Below are 13,746 nucleotides of genomic sequence, written 5' to 3'. Positions count from 1 at the left end.
GGGGATATATGTGTGATCGCTGGCAGCGATAAGAACGGGAGACCGAAAGTCCCCCCAAGTTCTCCATCACAAACCTCTGACTTCCGGAGTCTGCGCAGTTCAATAAAAATGAAAGGAGCGCTGGTCCCGCATGCGCACAAGCGCGACCGGTGCGCAAGTCATTTCTACGGAGCTGCCGACACAGTCCGGGGTTTGTCATGGAGAACTTCGGGGGACTTTCGGTCCCCCGTTCTCCTTATCGATGGGCGTCCCAGCGATCACACATGTATCCCCTATCCTGTGGATAGGGGATGCATGTCTTATGTAGGAACAACCCCTTCAGTGGCGTCGTGCTGTAGCAGCCATAGCAGCTGCTAGCGGAGCCTCCGGCCATGGGGGGGGGGGCCGTGCCGGCGGGTGGCACGGGCCCCCTCATGCTGCGGGCCCTGTAGCAGCCGCTACTGCTGCTATAGCGGTAGTTACGCCACTGTTGGTAACTATGCATAAGGACACAGTGATGATCAGTGACTCCAGTTTAGCTGCACTGTCTATTGGAGTCTGAAGTAGTCTTAAATCCACCTCCTGTCTCATCAGAGGGTCAGATTACTGCTCTGTCCCTCTTCCTTGCTTTACACTGCAGCTCTACTCGGGCAGTTGGATTTTCCCCTTTCTGCACTTTCCTTGTAAAGAGGTGATTTTGGTAATAGGAGTATGATAGGGAATTGTTATAATATGGCTTGCTTGGAGTTCTGTATATTATGTATCAGTACTGGTTATCCTTTTTGTTTTGTATGTCACAAAATGTATAAATAAAGAGTGTTGTAATAAAAAGTGGCAGCTAGTAACCAACCAATCAACTCGCTGCTTTCATTTTTTTTTACCCGTATCAGATGGATAATAGCTGTATGCTGATTGGTTGCTTGTGACAGCAATGCTGCTTTTCTTTGCAGTATTTTTTTTTTTTTACATCTCTCCCAGTGTGTTTCTGATTCTCTGACTCTCCTCTCCGTCTCCAATCCAGCTCCGCACCTGAACCTCTCATTCCTGCATAACCTAAAACGTGCCCGTAACAAGCATGGCCGCTGCTTATCCAAATCCTTCCCACAAACCCACAGTGCAATGAAAATGACCTATCATGTGACTAGAGGATGTTAGCTCATTGCCGCCATTTTTACTATGGGCACCCTGTCTGTTAAAATAATAGACACGGAGAAATGAAGGCAGAGAAAGACTAGGAGAATAAGACGAGGCAGATCCCGCATCTCCCTGTGTCAATCAGTCACGGGTTAGTTATTCAAGACTCATTCTACCATAGCGTTCGCCTGTTCCCGCAGCCACAGCCGCCTGTCCCATGGTGCGGAAGCAATTCCGTACAGTGACGTCACGTCCGCGCAGCATCATAACAACAACGTCCCGGCTGAGAGGAGTCCGTACACCTGGGAGCTGTCAACGGGGGCCACGTACAGCGCAGAGCCCGGGGCCAGGGGGTAGAAGGACGGGGGCAGAGAAGAGCTGTGGTGGTGTAAGGACAGGACAAGCAGAAGGTGGGAGACAAACATAGACCTGGCAGGATGTGGGGGGAATAATGACAGGGCAGGCAGGGGTTGGGGGGGAGGTATAAGGATAGGACTTGAGAGTATATAGCAAAAACAGGCAGCGGACAAGTAGGGCTATTGGGGTATAATAGGGGTTTAAGGACAGGGCAATCAGTGGGTAGGGGTATAAGGGCATAATAGGTTAGGGCAGGCAGCGGGTAGAGTATAAGGGCATAATAAGTGTTTACGGTCTGGGCAGGCGGCAGTTGCAGGCAGTGGGATACAGTATAGGGGTGTAATAGGGGTATAAAGTCAGGGCAGGCAGCAGATGCGGATATAAGGGCAGGGCAGGCAATTGGGGGTATAATAAGAGATGGTTGGGTGATATAAGTTCAGGACCGGCAGGGATTACAAACATAGGGAAGGGGTTGGAGATCGGGGGTATAAGGACCGTTCTGGGGTCTACACACAACACTAGTAATCTGGGGGTTCAGAGTAGAAAAGCGACGTCTATTAGTTAATAATTGGACAGAAAAAAACTGTTCTGATTTTAGGAGCTTTAACACAGGCGCCGATAAGCGTCGTTGACTTGTAATTATTTTCTAGGTTGGGGAGGTCAGAGGCGAATGAATGATGGTGTAGATGAGATCTGCGCGGGCGTGACGGTATGTAGACGGAGCCGGGGGCCGGTGACTGAGACCTCTGTGATTTGGGGTTGGTAGAGTCTGCAGACAGGGAGTAGCACGAGGGGAATGTTGCGGAGGAACACGGGAGAAGCGGCGTCGTATCGGAGGCTTGGAGGTGCGTTCTTTCTGGGGAGATATAGGAAGTGCTAGAAGGCGAAGTCTGGTTGACGCGTGGCGGTCTGGACACGATGAGCGTCATGGCTGAACCGTCCGCTCCCGGGGAGCAGAGAATGGTCCGGGAAGAGGCGACTGCTTGGTCTTCAGGAGATCCGTCCCAGGGTGATGAAAGAAGCGGCCGCGACTCCGCAGCCTCCGAGGAGGACATGAAATCCTTAGAGGCCACTCTGCACCAGCACCTCAGTGAATGGGCACCGCTGCTCACTGCTGGGCAGCGGCTTCTGGTGTGGGAGCGGCCGGTGCCCAGTCTGCTGACCGCTGCCGCTCTTCACGGGATGTTTTGGTGAGTCTGCCTCATTCCCTGCCTGGAATAGCTGATAACAGGGGACAACAGATTGTATTAACTGCACAGGAATTGGGAGCTGTAATAATGGTTATATTGGTTGTCACCCAGCTTTCCCAGAACAAGACATAACCAAGAAACCGCAACTGGACACAAGAGTCGTAGATTCCTCTTAAAGGGGTATTACCTTCTATTAAAGGGATGACCCTAAATTAAGGAGCTGCAGCGCCGATTTAGAGCTGCGTCCCCTTCGCTGTTTTTCCTTGCACAGCAGCGCCCTGGCCACCCACTGTGCATGTGAATAGGACCCGCTACACAGTCCGGTAGCCTCTGCACTGCAGGGGGACGCAGCGCTAAATTAGCACTGCTGCAACCCCCTAATTCCCAGGATCGGCGGGGGTCCCAGAGGTCAGATTGATCCTAGTGATATGCCATCGCTTTATAAGATGGGAATACCCCTTTAAGGCTGGGGCTCCCTGACCTCATGAAGTCGCTGCAATACGGTTTCAGTTGTTTCTTATAGGGGGAAAAAAGTTGCGCGGGACCTTTTATCAGTTTACTTTCTAATGCGTCTTCCTTGCCTTTCGTTGCAGGTTATTTTCCTACCTGTCCCTGAGACCTCTTTTTTTGATGAGCTTCTTTCTGCTGGGCCTGCTGGGTGTGGATCGCTGGAAGCCCTGGCTGCTCAGTCGCTGCAGAGGTGACGCCCTCATATAATTATAGACTGGCGGAGTTCTGCTTTATACATAAGATAAATGACATCATACATGCTAATGACAAGTGGTTGTGGAGTTCGGGATACTGAGTATATTGCTGTTTCCATGACAACAGAATTCTGATCTATATAAGACCAGTGACACGTTGCAATTTTTGGATTGTAATGTTGCAATTTGACGTAGTGACCCATGAAAGTCAATGGAGTTTAGTAACAATTCAAAGAAATGTTTCTTGCAACTGAAATGGACCAATGTACATAAAAGTTCTGAAACTTTTTTTATGTACTATTTTCCAAGATCTCTACTTGCTGTCAAAAAATTCAAACTGTGGTAGCGAATGAAATTCAAAACTCCCACGGGTGATCTGTCTCTCTCTCTCTCTCTCTCTGTCTCTCTCTCTGTCTCTCTCTGTCTCTCTCTCTCTCCATAGACAGCAAGCAAAGATCCTTAAAACAATTAAAATTTGAAAAATATTAGAACTTTTTGTTATACAATTATTAAGCTTTATTAACTGTACAGGTGTGCAATGGGTCTATAGAATCATTGTATATTTTAAATATTAGGTCACTAATTTGGGGGTTCTGCTAGCAGCAAGAATGTCTAAGTGTAGGGACACACACAGCGTAAACACTGCGAATTTTCCGCAACATATTTAATTGCAGAAAATCCGTTCATAAATTGACAAGCGATGCCCGTTTATGCTGCGGAGTCGCTGCTCTTCTGTTGCAAAAATGTTATTTAAACCCTACAACTTTTTCCCATTATTAATATCCCGTTTTCTGTTTTACAGTTCAGACTCTGGGGGATCCGTCCACTGACAGGTAAGAGCTTCATCCGACTCTACTACTCAACTGCTGAGGGTCCGTCGTATTCCCAGCCGCTCCCCTGCCTCCCTGCATTTTAATTCTCACTGCATCTCGGGGATAACGATTATATGTAAATGAGCTGATGAAATCGTTGATGATACCTAGATGGGCTGAAAATGGAGACCTGAAAAGTGAGAATTTTTACAGCTGATCCTGGCAGCCGTCCCAGCGCTTTGCTGATTTTTGTCAGAAAAGTCGCCATAGGTGCCGCTAAAGTGCACTGAAACATTATATGTTTATTGTTATTTGCACATAGAATATGAAAAGTGAATAACCATCTGAGACTGCTACGTCATATGATATAGGAATGTAGACTAAGACCTTGCTGTATATTTATAGTGACTCCATGTCGGCGGTTGGGGGGACCGGTCATCACCGCCTGCTGAGTCTACCAGAGCTGTGTCACTGCCTAGCGGAGACCTGGTTCACGTCACACCAGTACATCCAGGAGCTGCTGCTATCCAAAAAGCAAAATCCAGGAAAGGTGGGTAAATACAAGAGGGAGAAGTTACAGTGAGAGGATGCGGATCGCTCACTATGATGTAAGGGGGCTTGCACCGGCGCGGGCACCCTCCCCATGCCCGGAGGCTCCGCTAGCTATGGCTGCTACAGTGGTAGCGACACCACGTTCAATAGTGTCTGCATCCTTTGGACGCTGATGCTATTGAACACTATGACAGAGCAGGGAGGTATCTCCCTGCACTGCCATAGGCTACTGTATACAGTGGCGTAGCTCTAGGGGTCGCAATTGCGACCACAGGGCCCCCGTAGCCACACCGCGCTGGTCCCACTTCCTGAATGCTGGAGCAACGAGCTGACTGCTCCTTGCTCCAACATTCACTCTGCCGTGAGAGGGTCGGCGCAGGCAGGCGCGATTTAGTAACGTCATCGCGCCAATCTGCGACCTGTCGTGGGAACGGGGATAGGTAAGTAATTATGTTATTTTTTTTTCTGTTAGACACTATGGGGCATTATACTGGGTAGGGAAGGGGGGCTGATAGGTGGCAGCTGTAGGAGCATTTTACTTTATGAGCAGCATTATACGGTGGGAGCATTATACTGTGTGGGGGGCATTATACTGTGTGGGGGACATTATACTGTGTGGGGGCAGCTATGAGGGTATTATGCTGCATGGGAGAATTTGTTTGGGCATTGTAGAGCATGGGGCATCTGTGTGGGCAATATACTGTATGGGGGAATTATACTGTGTGGGCTGAATCAGGTGTTTATGGGCGAGGATTGGGTGGGATTAGAGGCGTGGCTTAAAGAAAAATTGCCGCTGTGCGCCACATTGAATGTCCCTCTTTGTGATACTTGAAAGTATAGTACTGTCTACAGTGGGGGGGAGCTGTATGGCACTGTCTGCAGGGGGGGGGGCTGTATGGCACTATTTACAGGGGGGCACTATCTACAAGGGCGTGGCACCCAGGGTGGCGGCAGTCAAAAGTTTGCTATGAGGCCCAGTGTGTCCTAGTTATGCCCCTGGTTGTATTAAAGGGATATTCCCACAAATTATTTTTATCACACCAGTTACCTCTAATATAGTCCCTCGCTAATGGTAGAAGATGAAATGAGCAAATGAGGGGTCATATATATTATTTGTGAGGAAGCGCCTTTAAAAGGGGTGTCCAGTTTAGGAAACCCACATCATACACCCTATTAGTGAATTCTGAGTTTTAATATTGTGGGGTCCTCTGTTCAGGATCCTCATCTCATCGCAGAGTGGAGAGCGGTTATATAGAGAGTCTCTCTCTCTCTGGAGGACCAGTCCTGTATTACACAGACAACACATTGATATGAATGGACACTGTAATGCTTCATTTCTCCTGTGGTGGCGCTGCAGGGAAATTGAACACGCACCTCCAGGTTTCCCTACAGATCACAACTGATTGCTGGGGGACACTTTGTGATCAGTTTATTGTCAGGGTGCCCTTCTAACAAGTAGAGATTGTCCATAGCGGAGAACCCTTATAGAGAGTTGTCCTCTTCTGTTCCACCACTTCTTAGTTATATCTATTGGTAGGAAAGATGAAACCACACAGCCCAAAATGTCCGGCACCTGGGGGGGTTTTCACCCTCCTGAAGGGCAAACTTGCTTAGTAATGAAGCGTACAGGAGCATGGCGTGTACAACTGCCAATAAGGAATATTTGCCTCTCAGTGCTTCAAGAAAGTTGGGTAACAACCCCTAGGGAGCTTTAGTGATGGCCATATTGGTTGGTCCCCCAAGAAATTTAACTAAGAACAGATGAGACGCCATTTTTAACAGCTTTGCAGTGGACGAGACTGGATGTAAAGAGCAATTCCATCCTAGAATGAAAATTATGCTTCACCATTTACACAAAGAATTGGGGAACTCTCGTAAGGTGGTCACGGGCATAAGATAACTGTTTTGCCAAACTCGCCCATTAACATGGGCATTTTATGCTTTGTATTGATGGATGGAGATAAGCTTGTACCAGGCGCCGCTTATCTCATACAGAATCGGATAGAATTTTTTTTTATCTGTCCCTATAATGGGAAGTATATGTACGACTAGTTCTACTGCTCGTATACACGTGTATGGGTTGTGGTCGGATCAGTTGTTTTGTATGTAGTGTGAGTTTTATTAGGGGAGGGGCTGCTGCTGAATTGAGGGGGCCCCCCAAGGCTTTTGATCTCCCCTCTGCATAGAGGATTTATTCATTTTTCTTCTCTTTCTACTCAGTTCTGTGCAATGGTTTGTTCGTGCTGTGCAGTTCTGGCTGTGGTCGGACATTATGTTCCAGGCATTATGATTTCCTACATAATACGTAAGAATCTCCGCTACTGCTAAGCGACATTTGTCCTTTACGTGATGAGACGACGCGCACGTGACGGCGGCGTCTGCCTCTCTTTTGCAGTACTCAGCGTGCTGCTGTGGCCACTGGTTGTGTATCGAGAACTCATCCAGAAGATGTACACCGCTCTAGAACCCATCCTCATGAAGCTAGACTACAGCATGAAGGGAGAGGATCTGCCGCGTTCCCATAAGAGTAAGTATCGTCCTGAGGGTTGGGGGACATAGAGAGGTGCGGTGTGGGGAGCTATAAGGGGTGCAAATATTTAGCATCGGGATCCAGTAGCTGCAAGATGCATCCACTACTGAATTTACATACCAGGCCACTCCCATGAATAAAGCCACACCACAACCACCCCCATTATGCAAATTAGCGCAGTGTTAACCTGAAAAGAACTTGCACTGTAAAAGCGCCATACACTGACCATTCTTTCATGGCCGCACATGTCGGACTACTGCACAACTGAGACTTGTGTGTCTAATTAGAAATCCAGCCTTCCGGCATCATTAAGGCATGGCTGCTTTTTCTTTTTTTTCTTTTATAACAACAGCGCCACTCCTGTCCATGGACTGTGTCTGGTATTGCATCTCCGTCCCATTCACTAGAATACTGCAGTACCAGGCAAAGCCCATGGATATAAGTGGCGCTGTTTCTGGGTAGACAAACCCTTCGAAAAATGGTCATCCTGTTAATTCAGGTGGCTTAACATTGTAATCAGACTTTTTTTTAGTTGTATCTATTTCTGGGAAAGCAGGGTGACCAGCAATATGGTCGCCATTACAGCCCTTAAAGGGGTTGCCCATCCACAGTCTTGGTTTCCTGAATAGTAAAGCGGTCTAGTTCTACAGTAATACATCACCCGTTTCCATATGGCTCCATAACGTAAGGTTTGCCATTGGGAAAAACAGGATGACCCTTCCCAGAATCCGAGGCTAAATATTCTATTCTACTTTTTCATAACCATTTATAGGAACCGATCGTTCCTAATTCTCAGAGTATCTCTTGTCGGATATTTTTTTTTTTTTTTTTTATCGTATTAGAAAGACAAACCAAGAAGGAGCCGGAAGAGGGTCAGGAAATGACCGCAGATACAGACAGCGAGAGCGAGATCGAGTTGTCCGGCTTCTCTCCTGAGGTAGGTGGACGTAGTCCTGGCCGGTAGGTGAACATTTTGTAGCATTATATGACGGCCGTTGAAATAAATGGAAGTCCATGTAATGCATAGACGCTCCGGTTCCGGAGCAGCTCTCCGTTTCTGCTCATAGAGTGAGATTTGGCGCGGAGGACCCCCCCCCCCCCCCTCTATAACATCCATATGATCAAATAGGGCATCTGCACAGGGGTTGTGGTCATCATGAGACCATCCCTTTAACTGTGTATAAGGCCAGTCCTGCGCATGGAGGGCTGTGACCCAACAACCTCTTCAATGACCAGATAAGATTGGTTGAACAATAAAAATTTATTTTTGAGACTGGCGATCAAAAATAAGTTTTTCTTGCGGAGACCTTCGCGCATAAATACTCAGAAAAACATTAGATCTGAAATCATTCACCGGGGTAAAAAGGGGCCGAACAATGTTGAGGGTCAGAGGGAAAACTGAAAGATCGTCAGAGATATGTGGGAATGATAATGGGGGCAGGGATTTGTCTGGACTTGCGGTCAGGAATATCAATGATATCTCCCCAGCGTGTACTGGCTGATAACATTGAATAGTAGATGGCATTCACCTGCAGAGTATCTCATCTTGTTGGTGGAATGGCAGGTGAAGCGTCTAAAGGCTGCCATCGGAGTGGAGGATAAATGCTGTTTTTGCTCCCATGAAAATTGTAGGGGACCAGCCAAATGCCCCATGCGTACACTATAAGGCCTAGTTCACACTGAATTTTTTGGCGCTGTTTTTGATGCCTAAAATCGCCTCCTACTGATTTCAATGGGAGGCGGAGGCGTTTTTTTGTTTTCCCCCGCGAGTGGAGGAAAACGCTCGCGGGGAAAAAAAAAAGCAACGTGGTCTTTCTTCAGGCGTTTCCGTCGCTGATCTCCCATTGACATCAATGGGAGGCAGAGAAAGAGGTTTTCGCTGCGTCTTTTGTCTGCAGAGCTCAATGGCCGCGGCCGAACAACGCGGCAAAGTGAGTGCAGGCAGCTTAATATCTGCCTCAAAATTCTTGAAGGAAGTGTGAACAGGGCCTAAATAATTCATAGCTTTATAAATGCAGTTGCATCACTAGACTTGACTACAGCGTCTGGTGACTTCTAGCCGTGCTCTGAATCCACTACAGCTGTTGTGGCCTGCTGGGACTTGTAGTTTCACATCAGTCTTCCATGGCCTGCTGGGACTTGTAGTTTCACAACAACTGGTGGGAAGGGCGGACACAGGATGCAGAACACTAAGGTTGTTCCCATTAGACATTTATGGTATGTCCGGAGGATAGGCCATAAATGTCTGTTAGCTGGAGGTCCCTCTGGGGGGGGTCTCCTGTTCTTGGTGCAGGTCCCAGAGGTGGTGATGGGGATACCCCTTTAATTATTAGACACTGTTCAGGATATACAGTGATATGATTAACTCCTTGTGATCTCTTAAAGCTGGACGTGAGAATCACCGCCTTAGCCCTGTCTATAACCGACTCTGAATTGTCCGATGAAGAGGCTTCAATCCTGGAAAGCGGCGGATTCTCCGTATCCAGAGCGACGACACCGCAGCTGCCTGACGTGTCAGAGGGTGAGTGACCAGTCGACAAATAGACTGATTAGGCTCCGGGGTTATTTAGATGTGCAACTGCTCATCTTCTATAGGTGGAACTCCAGATCTGTTCTATATGGGATCAAACACCGCATACCCTCCCTGATTGGTAAGGGGCTTAGTAACGTAAATAAAAATCCATGTATCACACCCCTGGGGTCACTGGACGGCTTCACAGGGGAGACGTGACCGTGACAGACTGTGATCTATCTTCCTGCTCTTAAGGCCCTATAAGTTTATTAAGGTTAATTTTTTTTATTTTTGTTTTTACCTCCGCTCCTGTAATTAGATTTGGAACAGCCGGCGGCCGTCTCTGAAGAACCCCCTCCCATAGATCCCACGGAGTCACCATTGTGGCTGAGGCATCGTGACGGCGATGAGAAGCGTTTACCACCGTCTGAGATGCCGCTTTTACCGGCTGAACAACTAACCCTAAATCCAGAAGAGCTGTTGCCCACACTCACTTCTCCCCTCCATTTTGTCAACACGCACTTCAATGGGAAGGGGCAGCCCCACCAACAGGAAGGTGAAATCCAAAACCGAGAAGAACCCGCCAGTAGAGTCATCACCACCACAGCAATTCAGAGCTCAACGGCCCTTCAGAGCCCAGCCGCACCTTTAGCCGCTCTGGAACTTTTACATCCTGAAACCGTAGAGCCCGGGGGGGATGGGGAGGATTTTGAGCTTCTGGAACCGGGCGAGCTGGATCTGATGCGGAAGGAGCTGGAGGAAGCCGAGAGGCCGTTATCCTCTTCTCAATCCCATCAACAAGAGCCAGATTCTTAAGGCTGCCATTTAGGAGCGAAAGTTTGTGTCTTTGTTTTTTCTCCGGCCCACAACCAACTAAAGGTTACACGCCATTTTAAACGCCGCCCCCTGAAGCATGGAAGCGGTATGACACATGGGCATTGGCATAAAGCACAGATTATCGACAACCTTCTCAAACGAGAAGACTTTTATCCATTTAAAGCACCCAATCCGGCCTTTTAATTTATCCCCTTGAACTTGCTTATAGTGTTATTACATTGTTTTAATAGGTTTGCTACCCCCCAATCCAAGCAGCTGGTCGTCTCGCCGAGGACCTCACTAATCCAAACAGCTGACCGGCTGAGTTTTTGTAAGAGTGTTTACCTGGGTTTGTGGATTTTTTTATTCTGGTAATTATTTTTGTTCTTCTTTCGTAGCTCCCCTCACCCAAGAAAAAAATAATAAAATACCTGCCGCTGATTTGATCGGTACCTATCTCATTGCTGCGAGGGGTAAATGCACAGGCAGCCTTAGCACATTTAAATACCTTTTTTTAGGATTTACAAAGATTTAATATAATTAAGCAACTTTGTAAATGATTGTACTGATCTTGAGTTACACATCTTATGCTCCAGTCACATCCAAAGCTGCATTTTAAAATTTCACTTCGAATAAGACCCCACTCGGCAGACAGCTTTGCTGTGCTGTGATCTGGGAGATGTGTTTTATCCATATATTAGACTACTGCACACAGCCTGGTGTGAACACTACATCTCCCTCCGTGCAGAACAGCTGGACATGCTCTGTTCAGACATTGAACCAGCTTGGCGATAGCAGTGGGATGTGAGGCGAGAGCAAAGAAGAAGACTTTTGAATGCAGCTCTGGATGTGAATGAGGCATGGAGTAACTCAAGATCGGGTATGAAATGCAAGGTGTTTGCAAAGTTACTCAGCAGTGTATATAGATAGTAGGTGTAAAATGGTGGTAAACCGGTGCAGTCCCCTTATGTGGTGTTGATCCGAGCATCGATACGCCTCGTCATGAGGGTAGAGGGTTTGGACATGAAGTGCTCAGGCAATGTAAAATGTTTGCAGGATAAAGCATAGGACTGATCCACAAGTTGTGTCCATCCTATATCCGCCTTGTGTTACTTCGGAATATCTGTGTATCCTCTAAGGCCCATATAGGAAGGATTACACGGCAGGTCCAAACACGGGGAACACCGGAAAATTGCCCCTCCGGATTTGCCAGGACAGATCCTCTTAGAATGAGCTGATCTGTACAGGACGGGTCCTTCCTGTGGTGATTGCATCTCAAAAAATGCTGTTCCAAATTGAAACTTTTAAGAATTGTTATTTACAGTACTAATATTTATTACCATATTATATTGTTACATCGTGCGTTCAGATTTTGAGGATTTTTTTTTAACGGTCTCTGCAGCATCTTCTAAAATGTCTATGAAGACGGAAGACACTTTCATAGTGTTTTTCTAAAAAGTGGTAGGTTCCAGTTTCTGAATACACATTTAACTTCAAGGGTTTCTTCTAAAGGTTTAAATCCATATAGTTTTGTCACATAATTTTACAGTTTACATATAGATATGATCTACATATAAAGTTATCACTTTGTAAATACATTACTTATCCTGTACTGATCCTTAGTTACTGCCTGTATTATACTCCAGAGCTGCACTCACTATTCTGCTGGTGGAGTCACTGTGTACATACATGCATTACTTATCCTGTACTGATCCTGAGTTACATCCTGTATTATACTCCAGAGCTGTACTCACTATTCTGCTGGTGGAGTCACTGTGTACATACATTACTTATCCTGTACTGATCCGGAATTACATCCTGTATTATACTCCAGAGCTGCACTCACTATTCTGCTGGTGGAGTCACTGTGTACATACATTACTTATCCTGTACTGATCCTGAGTTACATCCTGTATTATACGCCAGAGCTGCACTCACTATTCTGCTGGTGGAGTCACTGTGTACATACATTACATTACTTATCCTGTACTCATCCTGAGTTACATCCTGTATTATACTCCAGAGCTGCACTCACTATTCTGCTGGTGGAGTCACTGTGTACATACATTACATTACTTATCCTGTACTGATCCTGAGTTACAGCCTATATTATACAGGCTGAATTAACAAGTCTCCAGCCTTCAGCGCTGGAAGCTTCCAACATCTCTTGCTGGTTCAGTGTCTACACCGAGCTTTCACTGATGAGTTAAATTCTGAGTTGTGCCATCTTTTATAGCACTGTGTGTGGAATAATACATGCCCCATGCTCGGCTCAGCAGCTAGGGTTGTGTTTCTCTACAATCTTGTTGACTGTTTACAATAACAACCAGCAGAATAGTGAGTGCAGCTCTGGAGTATAATACAGGATATAACTCAGGATAAGTAATGTAATGTATGTACACAGTGACTCCACCAGCAGAATAGTGAGTGCAGCTCTGGAGTATAATACAGGATGTAACTCAGGATCAGTACAGGATGAGTAATGTATGTACACAGTGACTCCACCAGCAGAATAGTGAGTACAGCTCTGGAGTATAATACAGGATATAACTCAGGATCAGTACAGGATAAGTAATGTATGTACACAGTGACTCCACCAGCAGAATAGTGAGTGCAGCTCTGGAGTATAATACAGGATGTAACTCAGGATAAGTAATGTAATGTATGTACACAGTGGCTCCACCAGCAGAATAGTGAGTGCAGCTCTGGAGAATAATACAGGATGTAACTCAGGATCAGTACAAGATAAGTAATGCCATGTATTTACAAGGTGACTTAACTTTTTACATAGATTATATCCATATATAAGCTGCATACATGTATGGACAAGTCCTTTGAAGATGTAGGTCACTTTAGGTTTTAATAAGCCAATGAGGGAGTAAACACAGTTTCCTACCCTCCTCTGTGTTGTGAGCGAGCGTGCGTGTGTGTGTGTATGAGTGTATGTGCAGATGATGGTGTGTGCGATCAGTCTCATCTCCTAGTGTAGAGCACTGTGTACATGTCTGTAGCTGTATCTGTAAGTCTGTGTGTAGATGTACAATAATATGACTAACACCCGCTCCCTCCTGAAAAAACAATATGAGAGCAATGTATTTACAGTCCGCTCATCATGTTCACCTTCTCCCTGGATATAAATCATTAAAGATGTTACACGATA

At 46.5% G+C, this 13,746-nt stretch overlaps 1 protein-coding gene across 1 annotated transcript; it reads left to right on the top strand.

Annotated features, from left to right (window-relative positions):
• Positions 1-1,068: 1,068 nt before the first annotated feature.
• On the top strand, positions 1,069-13,746 carry RETREG2 (reticulophagy regulator family member 2). The gene is made up of 9 exons (XM_075829128.1): positions 1,069-2,660; positions 3,254-3,360; positions 4,167-4,197; positions 4,582-4,726; positions 6,949-7,033; positions 7,124-7,255; positions 8,101-8,195; positions 9,644-9,779; positions 10,090-13,746. Exons 1-9 carry the CDS (start codon positions 2,389-2,391, stop codon positions 10,584-10,586), a joined length of 1,500 nt encoding a protein of 499 aa, XP_075685243.1. The 5' UTR covers positions 1,069-2,388; the 3' UTR covers positions 10,587-13,746.

Source organism: Rhinoderma darwinii, chromosome 6 (genome assembly GCF_050947455.1).
Source record: "Rhinoderma darwinii isolate aRhiDar2 chromosome 6, aRhiDar2.hap1, whole genome shotgun sequence".
Classification (NCBI taxonomy): Eukaryota; Metazoa; Chordata; class Amphibia; order Anura; family Rhinodermatidae; genus Rhinoderma; species Rhinoderma darwinii.
The sequence above is the reverse complement of the archived record's forward strand: the minus strand, read 5'-3'. Positions and strand labels throughout refer to the sequence as shown.